Source organism: Grus americana, chromosome 2, assembly GCF_028858705.1.
Source record: "Grus americana isolate bGruAme1 chromosome 2, bGruAme1.mat, whole genome shotgun sequence".
NCBI classification, from domain to species: Eukaryota; Metazoa; Chordata; class Aves; order Gruiformes; family Gruidae; genus Grus; species Grus americana.
The window spans coordinates 158,163,617-158,181,127 of NC_072853.1; the positions used below are offsets into that span (position 1 = coordinate 158,163,617).

The 17,511-nt window shown below is 39.3% G+C and overlaps 1 protein-coding gene across 2 annotated transcripts in view; it reads left to right on the forward strand.

Annotated features, from left to right (window-relative positions):
- The window catches only part of ESYT2 (extended synaptotagmin 2), an 86,183-nt gene that overhangs the window by 20,220 nt on the left and 48,452 nt on the right, over positions 1-17,511 (forward strand). For both annotated transcript variants that reach the window (XM_054817061.1, XM_054817063.1), the window contains exons 2-4: positions 12,794-12,835; positions 13,769-13,903; positions 16,791-16,867. In XM_054817061.1, the coding sequence (XP_054673036.1) occupies positions 12,794-12,835; positions 13,769-13,903; positions 16,791-16,867 (254 nt within the window). The remainder of the gene's footprint in view (positions 1-12,793; positions 12,836-13,768; positions 13,904-16,790; positions 16,868-17,511) is intronic.

A 17,511-nucleotide genomic window follows, 5' to 3' on the forward strand; every position in this document is an offset into this window, starting at 1 on the left:
GCCCTGCAGGCATGCACACATCTCCAACTCCTCTTGTTTATTTCCCATTTTCATAGAGGCATTTAAGTTGGGCCCCAGTGAAGCTGATTGATGAGCTGGAGTGGCTGGAATTCCATGTGCTGCACTTCAGATGCTCTCCTGTTGACCTGTGGTCCTTCTCCCATCTCTGGGCATCTGTTGCTGGCACTGGCATCAAACTGGTAGGAGTGGGATGGATTGAGGTTCCCCTCCCTGGCAACTTTAGTTTAAAGCCCTCTTCTCCAGCTTGGCAAGCCTGCGACCAAAGATGCTCTTCTCCTTCTCTGACAGATGCATTCTGTCAGCCCCCAGTAGACCAGGTTTCTCAAAGTGAGTCCCATGGCCTAAGTAGCCGAACCCCTGGCTGTGGCACCAGCCCTGTAACCATTTTGACTCACCAAGTTCCACTGACCCTTTCGTACCCCTTCCTTTGACCAGGAGAATTGATGAAAAAACTACCTGTGCTCCAGAGTCCCTTACTGCTGCTCCCAGGGCTCTGAAATCCTTCTCGATGCTCCTCAGACTGCTCCTACCTGTATCACTGGTGCCTACGTGAAACAACAGCAGTGGATAATAGTAGACTGTACCAGGAGAGGCTTGGTAGTCTCTCAGTGGCATCCCTGATTTGAGTCCCTGGTAAGCAGCACACCTCGAGAGAGAGGGAGCATCAGGTCGGCAGATGGTGCCTCTGTACCTGTCAGAAGAGAGTTGCCTGCTATTATTACCCGTCACCTTCTCTTAGCTGTGCTGGTTGTCACATGGGGAGCAGACCGGGCTGCCTTACTCAGCTCCAGCCTCTCTCCTGATGTGGCGGGTCTTTCCTCTTCAGTCTGCAGAGTGGTGAGGTGGTTCTGCAAGGGCTCCTCAGGCTTTCGGGGGAAGTCTCTTCCTCCTGCTGGTCCTTGCCGTTGCAAGCTTCCATTCTTGTGTATTATGCCCACCCTCCATTCTGTGGGTGCTGATGGGGGAGTTTTTGGCTGTGGGTCCACTGCAGACTGTGCTTGGAACCAGCTATCTAACTCCTCAGCCTCCCTGATGTTACGTGGCCTTCTCACCACCTCCTGCAGCTCAGCCTGCTGCTGCAGGAGGTCCTCCCCCCTGGGCACACCTTCTGCAGGCAAGTCTGCCGCCTGTCCCTGACCCGGGAGAAAGGTCTGGGCACATCCTGCAGCCTGAGGTCTGCACTGCAGCCTCTCCTTCAGCAGCTCGGTCTGGGTGGAGGCATTGGCCACCTCTGGAGTAGATGGTGCAGATGCCCCAGCCAGAGCCCAGCTGTGCTCTCAGATGAGTGCCACCATTCTGCCTTGAGGATCAGGAAGGATGGGCACCCTTGACCTGTGCAGATGGTCACAGAACAGTGCCCAATTGCTGGCTTATGTGTACTTCAAGTCTCCCACTTGGCCAGTGGAATGCCCTTCCTTTGAAGAGACACCCTTCCTGCGTGCCCTCCCTTGCAGTGTACTTCTTAAACACTTATCTTTCTTAAAAATTGATGTCCATTTTAGTCTACACAGAATGCCTGCATGGTTCTCTTAGAGCGATTGGCTATGTAATATAGCAAGTGTTAACAGGAGTAAGATCTCCCTGCTCAAGGAACTTTTAGTGAATCGGAGCTCCTGACTACCAGGATTAGTAAAGTGGGTGGTGGGTCAGTAGAGTAAAAGGAGAAGAAACCGGTGTTTTAGTTTAGATAGCAACAGCAAGGATGGCTGACAATTTGGTGCAGAGCCCGGTGCTTCTTTTCATAGCTGTAGACAATTCAAAGGATAGCAAGTTGTGCTGTGACACTGGTTGTGTAAGCTATTTTGAAAGCTAATATTTAGCAATCCAGAAAGGAAAATTTTTCATCTGTTGACCATCAAGAGAGCAAGGCACTCTGGCACGCAGTGGAGTGGGAACATGGCTGGATCCTCAAGGGAGCTGAAAAGGAATTTGTTATACAGCCTTAAAATGTTTTTGAAATGTAACAAATTGAAAATAAGGTGCTAATGCCTTTATAAAATTTTTAAAACCTGAAAGCTTGAATTTCAAGGTATTAAGACTTTTTTTGGGAAAGGAGAAGAAGGAATGAGATTACTATTGAGACTAAAAGGGTGAAGTTGATAACGTGTCAAAAAGTAGTACTATGCAGGATTTTTTCAGTGAGTCATTACAGCTATGGTTCATGCTACACCTTTCAGCAGTTTAAACATTTAAAATCTGGGTTTCTGCTTTCAGTAATGATTGCAGTGCTTGTGGGAATTTGGAGATGTGCTAATGTGGGCCGTCATGAAATGTTTCATTTTTTTAAACTTTGGTTGCACTAGATGTCTATAACCTGGTGTGACAGCAAGACTTTAATCAGTATAAATCCAGTTTTTTATATTTTGCTTGTGTAGAGTGTTATGCTATTCAGTTTTTGATTTTTTTTTTTAACTCTGCTTGTCCTGGCCTTTCATTGGACATCAGCATTTAAAATATAATTGTTATTGCTGTGAATGCCCACTGAAAGTGAGTTTGGAAAAGAGCATCCTGCCGTCATAACAGTTGATAATGAAGTTTGATCTTCTGAATAAGGAAGTAGTGTAGATAAGAGCACTGTTGTAAATGTGGGTAGTAAGCGATCAAAATGTTAAACTTAAGTTCTTATGTTGCCTCACTTTAAGCAGTGCGCAAGGTCACTTCTGTTCCAGCTGACAATTTAGAAGAATGGCAAACTGTTAGATGAAGAATGCCTTGAAATATTTTTGTTAGGAGTCTTCCACTCCCTGTAAATGTGAAGACTGCTGTTTTTCAGTGAGTCTTTATTCTTGATGGGTTCTGAATATGGATATGAACTTCAACGTTGTAATTGAAGGATTGGCTCTTGGCAGGTCTGCCAGGCAGCAGACACCAGTCAGGTGTCGGGGAAAATTTATATACAGGTGACTTGTTAGGTCTTGGTGGACCTGCATGCTGAACATAATGATTGTGTTAGTCTGTGCATTGCTAGTATATCCAGTGATTTTGTGAGTGCTTTTAAATTTAAATCCCTTTATACGAAATACAAAGGATTTTTATTGTTATATTAAAAAGATTTTAAAAATTAAAATAAAAAGCCTAGCTATCAAACCGTGAGAAGTATAACTTCATTTCCTCAGTCTATTTATCATGATGATTTTTTTTCTTGTAGAGGAAGATTAAGGCAAGTTTAATCTTTTATTTAGTGAAATTAAGTTCTAAAGGCTGTATTTCTTGTTCTCAATAACTTGTTTTGAGTCCTAGGTATACTTCCTGTCAAATTTGACATGTTGTGCCACATTGCTGAAGTTCCTTGTTGGAAATCTCCCACTTTGGGAAGCAGAGATCTTGTTCTAGACGTGGTCCAGAAATCTTCATTAAATTCTAGAGAAAAATACTAGCTAGGTGTGAAAAATATGTGTCTCTGTGTCAGGATGTCAATCTTAAGTCAGAGGCTCTGCATGTGGATCCTTCAGAAAGTGGAAACCATTAAGGTTCCTGCAACTTCATGTCCCCGTATACCTTCTTTTTTTTTTTTTTTTTTTTGCTGTCCTGTCACAGTCCAAACTGACCACTGAAAACCTAACATCCTTTTCCAGCTGGAAAGTAGAAAAGAAGTGTGAAAAATTACAAGATCTTAAACTGCAGTGAGAATAAAGCAGTTTGGTTACAGAGTTGACTTCATTTCTATATTGAAGCCTGAGTTGCGATATATAGTACTAGTATACTAGTACTTGAAGGTAATTCTGAAATTAGGCAGCACTAGAAAATGAATCTGTGGTAGAGGACTGAAGGCTTAAAGGTTTCCCATTTAGAAAGAGATAACGGATGGGTAAAGGAAGCTGCGTGGTTCCCTCTAGCAGACAGAGTATGCTGTGTTTAGAGTATATTCTGCATCCAGATATGACAGAAACCCATGCCAATGTATTTCCAGATGTTTGGAAGGAAATTGTGTAACCGCTAGTGGTAAAGTGAGGGATATCTGGTTTATGGGTTGTTCTTCAGGTGATTAAGCCAGGATGCTTTTATAAGTTAGGGATGCTCGGCTTTTAATTTCTAGGCTGAATAGCTTTCCTCGAGTTGGGGTTGCAAAGGCTCAGTGTCAGGCTAGAAGTACCATTTCCCAGTTGCCTTACTAGCAGACTACTGTTCTGTCATTCTTCCAGAGCAGCTGCTTACAATGCCTATCCCGGAGGATTTTGTTATGGCAAGTTGCTGCTAAGTAGGAGGTTTCTGGGTAGCTTTGTATTGCAGCACGCTTGCTCCAGCTCAGCAAAAATAGCAGCACTTAGGCAAATTTTATCTAGTTTTTGTACTGGTGAGTCAAATTACTGAAAAGTAATGCAGTTCTTGACAAGCCTTGCTGCCAGTATGAGTGAAGCGTATTTAATAGATGTTGAAGTGAAAGATGTGCATGGAGAAAATGAAACTATTGTGCTTTGTAATGTCTCAGCACCCTGAATTCTGAATTGCATGACTGGCTTCTGGGCTGCCGTTTCAGTCGTATTAGAAATGTGGAGCCTCTTTTAGGCAGGGCTTTTCTTTTGCAAATAGAGCATTATTTTGCATTGCCAAAGCCATTTTTTTGCCACAGAAGGTGGGGGGGAATGTCCAGGTGAGGATATTCTGGTGGTATTGCAGGGCTGCAGAGGTATGGATTCTGAATCCAGAGCTACCACAACTTTAAGCTGATCAGATTTTTGCTAGGCTGCTGGCAAAAATTGGAGGATTGTTAATTTTCTAAGTGCTGTTCCAGTGAATTCTGTAATGAGAAGGAAAACGGAGGGACAACTTTTTCAATTACAGTCTTATATATGTATTTTATGAGATATGTGTTTTTTAAAAAATACATAAGAAAAGTAGTATCTTTGTATTATTTAAATGACAAACAGAGGCACATTTATGGTCATTGGTGAAATTAAAAAAAATTAAATATTTTGAATCTAATTTTATGTTTTAATTCTAGCACAGCAGAAAGGTTGGATGTGAGATCCCTCTGTATAGTTTGGGCTTTAGTTAAGTTCAACAGTGCATGTATGGGTGACAGTGACTTTTCTTACCATTTGCAGCATTTTACGAAGACCTTTTTTATGTTCATTTAGACTCACTTTGCAAAAACCAGCCTATTTCCTTGTCTCCTAGATATGCTATCTGCAAAAGTAGACATACCAGGACGTACCAGGATGCTGAAGTATCCTGTGTATGTGAGCTACTGTTTATTCCAGGTATAAACTGGTCAGTAAATTAGGCCGTTCTTTAGATCTTAAGAAGATGGGGAGAGGAACAGAGCTAACAGAAGCCTGTAATGAAATAAAACTTTCTATACCATATGAAGAATCTCAGTTTTATTATTTGAGGTATATTAATTCTATTATAGTAGCTTTCCTGTGTTAGTATTGAAACCCGGAGGTGTTGAAAAGCCGTTTGTTTCACTTTGTACAAGTGCCAACTTGTTTTGTGTTTAATTGCCATGTTGTTGAAAGAATTATTTTTCCCTTTGATGCTCACACTGACTCTGAAGCAGATAGCTTGTGAGGCAGTGGAGAATATGGTAGAGATGACACAGGGAAGCCTTGTGCTAAATAGCTGTCTATAATTTGTTGTGGTACCTCTTACGAATTGCTGAACTGATAGTGGCAGTTCACATGGGATGGAGATGTTTGGGCTGGTAGAATGTTTTAGGAACACCAAGTATGTGTTTCTAATACTGCTCTCGTCTCATAGGTGCAAATCTTACTCAAAGGGCATGTAATTCCTTTTTTTTTTTTTCCCCCCTTTTTAATTTTTAAAGGTTTATTTTGTTTTCCAATGTGTTGTCCAAGCACTTAAATGGCTTATGTTCCAGTTTATAAATAAATACAATCCTTAACCTTGCTTGGCATTACAACTGTTTCTTCCATGTAGATAGTTTCCACTTTTTCCAATATTTTCATTTTACTTTCAGGTTTTATAGTGATCAGAGAGCCATGACAATGACTCCAGGGCTCTTCCCACCTCCTCTGTCTCTGTCTCTGTATCTTACACTGTGTGTGTGTGTGTGTAGGGTTTTTTTTTCCACCCTCCCCTTAATTTTCTGATGTTTGATTTTTATTTGTTTGTTTATGGGCAATTACTATCAAAACCTGTACTGCTTATTTTACATAGCTTTTAATTTTAGGTTAGGCATACTGATATACACAGGTCCTTCTAACTACCGTTTTGTGAAGTACTGTGTGGGCTTTGATAGTGTATTCAACAAAACTGTTTTTTCTATATTCAGCCTGCTTCCAGGTCTTCCAGATGTTTCTGTTGAAAGACATTACATATGCAATACACCCTTAATGATTCTCAGTAAAACTGTTTCAAGAGTCCTTGCTTATTCCCCAGACTGAAAACGTACAGCATTTGTAATACTGAATATGAATTTTGCTGCGCAAAGGCTAATAATTTTAATATACTTAAGACTACAAACACAAAATCCATGCCAAAGCATGCTAAACAGAAGCAGAATCAGATTACCAAAAAATAATGGCAATAGTAGTTGTTTGTTAATTTAGTAGCAAGTGCCTGCGGTTAATTGCAGCATTTTTGAGGAACCCTAATTATGAACAATTTCACCTTCTCTTTCAGGAATACTGAATCCTGCAGTTCTGCAACAGTAAATATTTAGCGTATTTTTCCTTGTAATTCAAAAGATATGGGAACTACAGTATCTGGGGTTGAAGAAGTTGGGGAAAATTGCTGGGACTACCCTGGAAGTGGATTATTGAAATAAGAGAAGACAGCCTGGCTGCTCTGCTTTCCCTTCCAGCCCCCTCTGCTTTATCTCCTTTTAGAAAGGAGCGGTTGTCTGTGTTTGAGATAAACCTCCTCGGGTTATGACGAGTAGCAGAAGACTCTACATCCATTCCTCTCTGGAAGGGAACAAATACTTCACCTACCGCTGCTCCTTGTTTCTCCAGAGAGAGAGAGGGGATTGCTGGTTGGAATGCATGGGATTAAGCCATTAGCCCTGCTCAGCTCTGTTTTACCTAAAATGTCTTTAGGCCAGCCTGCTTTACCGGCTGGAAAACACTGGAGTGAATAGCTGTTAAATTGAGCTTGAGTACCACTGTATGACACTCTTTATTCTGTTCATGCTGGGATGCTTCTTCATTCTTTTAGTAAATTTCTCTGGCCTTTTTGAGTTACAAGTGTGGTGAGTTTAGACAAATTAATCTGGCAGTAATAATTCAAAGGATCATTTAATTTTAGTGTATCTCTCTTCAGCCACACCACCTAGCTTTAGGCTTAGTAGTTAAATAGCTGCTTATGCTGTGTGTTGAGAAGGCGATGTAGAGCACCGAAGTTGGGCTTCTGTTCTGAATTTCCTTTGGTGGGATGCTCTCTGCGTCCACTGATGATGTATGAACAGATTATGAAGACTAATTGAGATACCCTTTTATATGGCACTGGCATAGTTTCTTTACAATTTTCATCTGGAGCAACAAGTGCAAATAGAAGCAAACAGTGCAAGTAGAAGGAACTAGACATAAGCTACGTAACGTTGACTCAGACAAGTATCTGTTAAACATAGCTATTACAAGACATTATTTTTAATGTACTCTAAAATTAAATTCTCACCTTTAATTCTTGAGGGGAAATAGAAGGGGGGAAAAGCCAATATACAGTGGTGTGTGGGTTTTGTTTATTTTGGTTTTTGTGTGTTGGTTTTTGTGTTGGTTTTTTTTTAATCTAATCTGCTTTTATTGCTTCCTTATGAACTGTTTATTACAGCAAAGTGAGAAAGTGATTGGTTTGTATCAAAAAAAGTTTTCACTTTACTGCTATTAGCCAGAGTATTCCATAGTTTTGTACTTTCAATGTAGGTGCCATTTTTGTTTCAGTTCATGTAAGTAATACATAGCACCTGTGTACTGTGTTAATAGTAATCACTAAATAGAAGTTAAATATAACAAGGGTTGGCTGATAAATAGCTTTAAGGATGAAGAAGACTACAAAGAAAATTTTAAAAAGAAAAGTATTTTACAGTGAGGGGATCATTGAATACTAACAACTACTGTGCAATTTATATTTTAAAGTAGATTATTAATACCTGTAATTTGTGCTAAGAGCAATTCACCATTACTTCAGAAGGGTGTTGTAACTTCATTCTTCCTGATTTTTCTTGTCAATGCTTACTTTTAGTGACATTTATGTAGATATGTGAAACCTCCCTTATCTGAACAAAGAATTATATTTAAGGCATTATTATTATTACTACTACTTTGAAACTAATTTGATATCATTTGCTGATTACTGTTTGTTCAAAATTTCCCACCAGTCCTTAGTCTGTGGGGTTTGAGTTTACTGGTTATTACTCTTTGGCTAGCTTTGTTTCCTTAGAAAGATGCAGATGATTGGGCAGCAAACTGTTAATTTAGCCAATATGAAGAGCATATATAGAGAGTTTGAATAATAAAATAATTGTGGGTAAGAAATATTTCTGCTGTTACTACAGAAATAGGAGCTTGTTAGTGGTTGTTTTTTGTCCATGCTTTGTGTTATAATCTTCCAGGACAGAACAAGGGACTGTGTTCCTTGGGCTCTTTCTGGTATTTTATTGATCATTAAAAAAAAAAATGTGTTCTGAATTGAGTTTTTGATAGTGCAGGATACGAGCGCATCAGCAATAGGAAGTAAACATGACAGTTGTTTAGAGCCGAGCACAAGCAGTTATGTGAGAAAGCTGAATCGTGTTTTTAACGTGCAGAAACACATCTTTTGAGCACTTTCAAGTATTATGCAATATAACTTTTAATATTAGAACATTCCTGGAACATATAATATAATGGTTTTGGTGTTGAACATGGTCATTAGGGTATTTCTTGCAACAGTTCTCTCTAGTTATACTTTCCTTTGAATAATGAATAACTACGTCAAGTGGTTGAAATGAGCCAGTACTTTCCACACCTGCATGAGTAATTCAATAACGGAAACCAAGTGGAAAATGCTTTTAGTCTTTGACTGTCTGTGCTGAAATCTTGACTTTGTCTCTTTCTGTCATGCTTGTCTAATAGATTTTATACAGGAGTTAACAGATTTTGCATATCGGTTAGTCTGATTCCTGCTTCTGTTTCTGGCCATAAAATGTTTGTGCAGTTGCCTCGATGCTCTTGCGTCAGTCCTGACTGATCCTGAGTACCAACCTCCATCCCTCAGGCTTTCCCCAGTTGTCTTTGCATAAGACTATGTTTGATATCAAAAACTCTTAAAGCAAAATATAATGTTGCCATTAATATTGCAGTCTTGTATAGCAGGCTAAAAATGTATGGAATTAGTGAAGTGATAAATGTTTATGCCTTGTTTTCAGGCTACCTGGTTGTGGAGCATCTAAAGATTAAACAAAGCTCAACTTTTGATTCAAGGTTGACAGGATTAAAAATTTTGGAGTCTGGGAGATGGAAGATTGCATTCTTTTCTCTCTATGATGTCAGAGTAGACACTGAATACAACTGAATTATGTTAAAAGCGGAGCGAGTAGAAAAGCAAGGATGGAAAAGGGATGAGAAACAGGAATGGAAGATAAAATTAATTGTATTGTTTGTTGCCTACTAACACGTGCAATGGTAGAAGTAAACTAGGCCTGTATAATTAAAGAGTTGACCTAGTACTAACTCAAATAATGTTAAGAGCATGATAGGTGTGGCACACTAAAGGACAAGTAATTATTAAATCTGTGGAAAAATTAAGAGCCATGTCCTGTTAAGCAAGGCCTTAATAAAGACTGTACAGTAGATAACATATGCTAATTGATTAATTTTAAATGTCGCCTCTTGCTTGTTTCCCAACCTATCTCAAGTGATTCTGCCTAATTGAGGACTGAATGTGAAGGGTGGTTGATGAGTGCAAGAGAGAGACGGTACTGGTTTTATTCCAGTCAGATGTATTGAATGATGTCAGCCATTTGCATAGTGCGGGGAGCGTGGCCTATGCCTTGGGGAGTTTATACCCTAAATCTGGGAAGTTGGATCACTCTGTGGAGGAAGATGACTTTCATCTGGGCTGAAGTTACGTTTAGGATGAGAAGTCTTTCTCAGTCTTGTGTGACTGTCCTGTTGACATCAACTGGATACTTGCACAAAAGACTAAAAATGAATTGTGAACGTGGTAACTCTGTTACATCTTGCAGTACTCACAGCAGACGGGTTTGCTTTTGGTATTTCCATTAATTTTCTTTTCCTTTCCTCATCTTTGTGTTTAATTTGTTTCTTTTTAATTCATTTTGTTGCTGTTCATTACAATGGCTGTAGTTCATGTTCTCCCGTGTGGAAGAGCTCTTGAGTTCCCACCCTGCGAACATCACTGATCTCTCTCCTAAGCAAATCAGAATGAAATATTGATCCAGCATCATGCTTAAGAGATAAGTAATTATTGAGAATTGGCACATTTTCTGTCTGCAGATTCAGAAGGCAAATATTTTTATGAGAAAGATCAAAATGTTACTTATTAGCATTGGGGTTAACATAGTGTTTGTTCTTTTTGCTCCTTTAACTTTTTGACTGGAAGCAACTTAAGAATCCCTCAAGACAAAAATTGAGTGTAAGCTCTGTTCAGCTATAAATTCATCTACATACAGTAACTGCTTGTGTCGCAAAAAGAAAAAAAAAAGAGTAGTTTTTGGTTTTAAGAAAGAAAAAACCCCCCACCCAACCCTCTAAATACAGACTTCTAACATTCTACCCACCATAATTTTCTAGGAAAGTAATTCTAAATAAATACAATATGATGATATGGTTCCAAAACTGCTCCATCCATTATTAATAATTCTGTTCTTTGAACTCATTGTCATGGTTTAACCCCAGCCAGTAACGAAGCACCATGCAGCCACTCACTCAGCCCTGCCCCCAAGGGGATGGGGAGGAGAATGGAAAAAAAACTTGTGGGTTGAGATAAAGACCATTTAATAGGATAACAAAGGAAGAGAATAACAATGATAATAAAACAAGTGCTGCACAAATGCCAACTGCTCACTGCATGCAGGAAACCCTCCCTCTCCCCCCAAAGCCCAGCCTGTTTCCAAGCAGCGATCCCGCCTCCCAGCTCACTTCCCCAGTTCTATCCGGAGCGTGAGGCTATATGGCAGGGAATATCCCTTTGGCCAGTCTGGGTCAGCTGTCCTGGCTGCGCTCTCCAGCTTCTTCTGCACCTGGCAGGGTGTGAGAAGGTGGAAAGTCCTTGACTTGGTGTAGACATTACGACTACCCAGCAATGACAATAAACATCAGTGTGTTATCAACGTTATTCTCATACTAAATCCAGAACACAGCACTATACTGGCTACTAGAAAGAAAATTAACTATATCTCAGCTGAAACCAGGACGCTCGCTAAGTACAATAAATCCTATTGAATGTTTTTGTTACAGTCAAGTAGATCATTGGTCATTCTTGTACCAGTTTTGATAGATATATGATATACTTGAAAATAGTAATTTGAAAAAGATGGCAAGAGCCTTTCTTTTCACAGTGGAAGACAGCAGTATTTGCAATTGTTTAAGAATCTGTAAAAACCTATGGCTTACCTTAGTTATGGACCTGGGAATATTGAGAAAGGAACAGATGGGAGAAGTAACTGACAATATTGATTATGCTGTAGGGGCTGATCCTCCAGCATAGCTAAAACATGGATGCTTAGATGAAATTAGGGACTGCTCGGGAGGTGACTTGAGTATATTCAAGAATATGTTAATGCAAGAATTTAATAAAAACTAAACAAATCATGACTGGGCCTTGTTTTCAAATCCAACGTTGAAAATACAGTTTAAAAGTATGTATCTAACTGACTGTTCACATTTGGGATATATGCATAATAAAAATAACCAGTAGGCACTGCTGTTAAACCCAGTGGTACAATCTGTTATGCTATGAAGAGATTAAGACTTCGCAATTCAATTAAGTAGAGACATTGCTTCACGAAAGTCAGTATATGTAGGTCACAGTTTTTTAGTGTGTTCAAAGGCTCTTTGTGTTTCAGAAGTGTGATCTGCATCTCGTAGAAGCTGTTTGTTTCTAAAGACATGTTTAACTCTGCTTCTACTGAACTGCTTCAGGTTTTTGTTTTGGGTTTTTTTTGGTTTTTGTGTGTGTGTAAGATGTAAAGCTACTAACCATGCTCTCCTTCTGTGTCTGGAAAACTGTGTCTGTTCTTCCAGCATTTAATTGGTGTTTTCCTGTTGTAATGAGTACTTTATACCATCATACTTCTGTCTTTTACTGATTTCTGCAGTTGTTTAAGAAAAGACTAAAAATGTCTTCTGAAAGGCTTTTGGTGGAGCCTAAATCCATATTCCTGAGCTTCAGCTTCACCGATTAAATATTTCTAGCCATGATTTATTGATATTGCTAAAGATCTGGCATGAATGAAAGGAAGTAGAACTGCAGTCAGGACTCTGGCAATCATGTGTGTTGTGAAAAAAAAAAACAAACCCTGAAACATAGGAGGTAAATTTGGCTGGTGTTAGCTGTGTCAGCTATGCTTATTATTTATTTTTAGTTAGTTTATGGTGTTAAAGCAATACTTTATTCCAGATACCACTATTAAATATATGCTTGGGTTTTATCTGTGTAGTTCAGAAATGAGTTCCTATTTTATCGGCTTGAATTTTAGTATTCTTATCAAGAAGGTTAACTGCTTAATATGTTGTTCACTGTATACATTGCTCAAAGGGGGATCCCTAAGCTTTCCTGTATTATAAATGACTGGACAGGATTAACTAAAAAGTGTTTTGTATTTCTATTAATTTTTTTGTTTGATGTTTTTGGTTTTTTTTTTTTTCAGGTCCATTTTCCAGACACAGAGAGGGCAGAATGGCTCAACAAGGTAAGGGTAGTCGTTAGTATTGCTTCCAAATGCGAAGGGGATGGAGGGAAATCTGAGATAAAAAAAAAAAAAAGGCAAGAAACTGAGAACAGAATAGTTTTAACGTTCTGTGTTCTTTATACACTTGAAGCTTCTAGTTGTTGATCCAGTTAGTCATGAGAAAAATTAAATCTATTTTCATGATCTTGAAACTGTGAGTTTTGGAGAATGACTTTAAGTGGCATTAAAATAATGACAGCTATAATTGTGTGGAAGTCATAGCAGCTGTAAACACAGTCTTTTATGTTCTACTTGTCTGGGATACTTTCCAGTTACTGTAGGTTCCTGACCTACAATCCAAAAATAAATCAGTTTTGCAGTTTTGATTTGTGTGTGTGATAATCTAAGATATAGATCTATGTAGCTTTTTTTAAAAAAAATCTTTCATTCAAAGAGCATAGAAGAACATGAGTTAATTAGAAAATAGTGAGAAAAATAATACAGCATTTTTAGATGTGACAGTAAAATACTGGTTTTTTTTACATTTATAAACCTTATGCATGTATTTAAGAAATGCACTTGACTCATTTTTTTCCTGTTCTTCTCTTTACATGCAAATAAATTTAACCCAACAGTCAGCATCAGTGCCAAATGCATACACATCTGTGGGATCAAAGAAGAAAATTCTTAATATTTTTTTTCTCCTCCTCCAGTGCTTCAGATTTGTGCAAGCGTATAACACACACAAATTTTAAGAATTCCAGAAAGCTTTCCTGTATGTAAAAAGGAACCAGTTCTTATGTCTGTAATGAACTGTATAGAAAACTTGTATGTTTAAAACTTTGTCCAAAATTTTTTATATATGCCTTAAGGAATATTTTTACTTACATGTGAAGCTGTGTTCCATGTAGATTTCTTTCTTTTTTTTCTTTCCGTTTTTTTCCCCCCTCTTAGACTGTAAAACAGATGTGGCCTTTTATTTGCCAATTTATTGAGAAACTCTTCCGGGAGACCATAGAACCAGCAGTAAGAGGAGCAAACAACCACCTCAGTACCTTCAGTTTTACAAAGATTGATATTGGTCATCAGGTCAGTGTCTACTGAAGTTTTTCTAAGAGGCTCTGTCTCACATACTGTTTTCATGTAGCCTGTTTAAATATACACAAAAATATTTCTCGGTGACACTTGGTGGTAAGCCTGATTCTGGTTTCTGTTGTAACATTACAATAAAAACGTGTGTGGCTTTTTTAGCAGAGGCTTCATTTTTAATATTTTTTAATTTTTTTCCCTGGGGTCTCTGCTTCAGAAATTTGCCTGAGAATTGGGAGAAGACTCAAAAGTAGAGTAAATCCTAGTCATATGAAGAGCTTATAGCAACATGATTTTAAAACTGTTCATGTAATGCTTTATAGTAAGTGAGCAGGGACCATTTTCCTTTTCTTGCCAGATGATCAAAAGCAATTACCTTTCTTGTAAAAGATGAACTTTCAATCATATTATGTACAAAGTCCAGTGACAAGGCTGCTGGCTCAGCTTTCCAAAGAACCGCACATAACATAGTATCAAGGAGCAGATAGGTGTTTACTTATGTTCAGTCCCATGAAATAAGGAGTCATAGTATATAGCTCTTATGTGCCTGCAGAAGAGCCTGTTTTACCAGTCCAAGCTAAGAATAAGTTACCTCTGCTTGCAGTAAGTTCGGCACTACTTATTCTTACCTGCAGCAACCAGAGCTTTACTGCTGTTGAGATGTAGCTAAACAGCTTTTTTGTGAAGTTACCTTTTGTGTTTCTTTTGTTTGTCATAAACTGGATTTTAAGTAAGGGTTTTTTTTTCTTCTCCTCCCCCCCCCCCCAAATGTTAGGAAAACATTGGCAGAGCCCAGAGGGTTGTGACAAGTGGCACAGAGTCTCGTTGGAGGCCTGTAGCCAGTGGTGTGCCCCAGGGGTCAGTGCTGGGTCCCGTCTTGTTCAACATATTCATCAATGACCTGGACGAGGGGACAGAGTGTACCCTCAGCAAGTTTGCTGATGATACTAAACTGGGAGGAGTGGCCGACACACCAGAAGGCTGCACTGCCATTCAGCGAGACCTGGACAAGCTGGAGAGTTGGGCAGAGAGGAACCGTATGAAATTCAATACGGGCAAGTGTAGGGTCTTGCACCTGGGGAAGAATAACCCCAAGCACCAGTACAGGTTAGGGGTTGACCTGCTGGGAAGCAGCTCTGCAGAGAAGGACCTGGGAGTCCTTGGTGGACAACAAGCTGTCCATGAGCCAGCAGTGTGCCCTCGTGGCCAAGAAGGCCAATGGTATCCTGGGATGCATTAAGAAGAACATGGCCAGCAGGCTGAGGGAGGTTATCCTCCCCCTCTACTCTGCCCTGCTGTGAGGCCACATCTGGAGTTCTGTGTCCAGTCCTGGGCTTCCCAGTTCATGAAGGACAGGGAACCACTGGAGAGAGTCTAGCAGAGGGCAATGAGGATGATGAGGGGACTGGAGCATCTCTCATATGAGGAAAGACTGAGAGAGCTGGGTCTGTTTAGCCTGGAGAAGAGAAGACTGAGGGGGGATCTCATCAGTACTTAGAAATATCTAAAGGGCGGATGTCTAGAGGATGGGGCCAGACTCTTTTCAGTGGTGCCCAGTGACAGGACAAGGGGCAATGGGCACAAACTGGAACACAGGAAGTTCCATCTGAACATGAGGAAAAACTTTTTCACTTTGAGGGTGACCGAGCACTGGAACAGGCTGCCCGGAGAGGTTGTGGAGTCTCCTTCTCTGGAGAGATTCAAAACCCGCCTGGATGTGATCCTGTGCAACCTGCTCTAGGTGATCCTGCTCGAGCAGGGGGGTTGGACTAGATGATCTCCAGAGGTCCCTTCCAAGCCCTACCTTCTGGGATTCTGTGAAAACTGAAGTTTCAGGTGTGGTGGAGGGGAATTATTTTTCTCTCTTTGTGACTCTATTTCATAGATACTACTGTTCGTTTGGGCTTTTTCATGTTTGTTGGTTGGGTTTTTTTGGGTTTGTCCTTTTACATAGGGGCTCTGTCCTGCCCTAGATAAGCTTGTATTTGCAGACTGTAGAATAGCGTTCCTTTTAAGCCATATTAAATTTAAGTAGGGTTTAAATTAGCTTCCACACCTCTATATGCTTCTGTAGCTGGACTGAGTTACAGCTATTCTTACTTTATATTGCAGCATTGATTGAGTTGCATCCTGTGAGCTGCACAACCCCAAACACAGTGGGAATCTGACAGCAGTGAGATTTCCATTTTACTTAAATTACTAAAAAGCTGTAAATAGAAATATGGCAATTTTTCCAGAAAGGAAAAACTCAAAATGTCACAGGAGGTTGTACTAAGTAAGGTCATTGGTCGTCCTTTCGCACCTAGTATTTGATGAACGTTTGAGTCTTCTCGATGTTTGATGCATGTTATTTCCGTATGAGGGAGGGAGGGAGAGCGTGAGCACAGCGGTTTAAAGAGAGAGCATAGAGTGGTTGACACAACTTTTTGTGGGATTATGGATTATTTTCCATCCATTCCAACTAAATTCCACTTCAGGCAACTACATTTTTGGAAATAAATTTAGCTTGTTGTTTTAGTTGCACAGAAAATAATGCTTTGTCTGGGAGTGTTAGACATATACTAGTACAGAGAAATTAGATGTTTATTGGGGGGGAGAGGGAAAGCTTGATATTAAATCTTTGGTAAATCTTGAAATCTAGTGGTCTAAACCCAGGGTGATTGCCAGAAGGGTTGTGCTTGAGTGGATCCTAGCAAGGTAATTTTTACCCTTGAAATAACATTTTGAGCTAAATTGATAGCTTTGCTTCACACCTTTTGATAATGCTTATAGTAAATTCTTAACTTCAGGCATGAATGTTGTATATTCACCTTTATTTCAAAGTTAAGAGTTTAATATGGTATAGCTCAGTAGAAGGATCCAACTTTTACTCGCTTCATTCTTTCAGCCTCTGCGGATAAATGGTGTAAAAGTGTATACTGAAAATGTGGACAAAAGGCAGATCATTTTGGATCTTCAAATCAGGTAAACCTTATTATCATATTACGATGGTGCCCATGCTTTATTATATCTGCTTTGTTTGTTTTGGCAGTTATGTTGGCCTGAAAGGAGAAAAATTGCTTCATTACGCAAATGTAGTTAGTTCCAGTCGTGTATGAATGGAGGATGGAACTGTACAGTGTAAATAGCATTTATCTGAGGGAAACAGTATATCAACTGAGTGTGTCTGCGTCATTGCAGTAATGTTGGTTAATAAAAAAGTAATTTCCAAGGCTAAAACACTATCTTTGAAATTTTTTTCTAATGTATTTAAACTTTGCTATGAAGTTTAGTCTAGTTTAAAATTTAGGATGTAAGATGCTTGGGTTTTTTTACTTTTCTCAGTTACTTAGATTTTTTTTATAGAACGAGTGCTACTGAAGTACTTGTGCTCATACCACTAACTGAAGTAAATCTGTGTATTATATAATGCCAGAATGACTGTCCTCCGCTGCTTCAGGTTTCTTTGCCCTTTCGCCGTGACCCTTTTTATATAGGTTTATAAATAGATCTGCCAAACATTTGCCAAAGTCTTTCTCAACACAATCTGCAGTTACAGAGTTTTTTGAAAATTCAGGCAGTGAACCCAGCAATGTTGTTATATTTGACCATCATAGATATGTGTTACA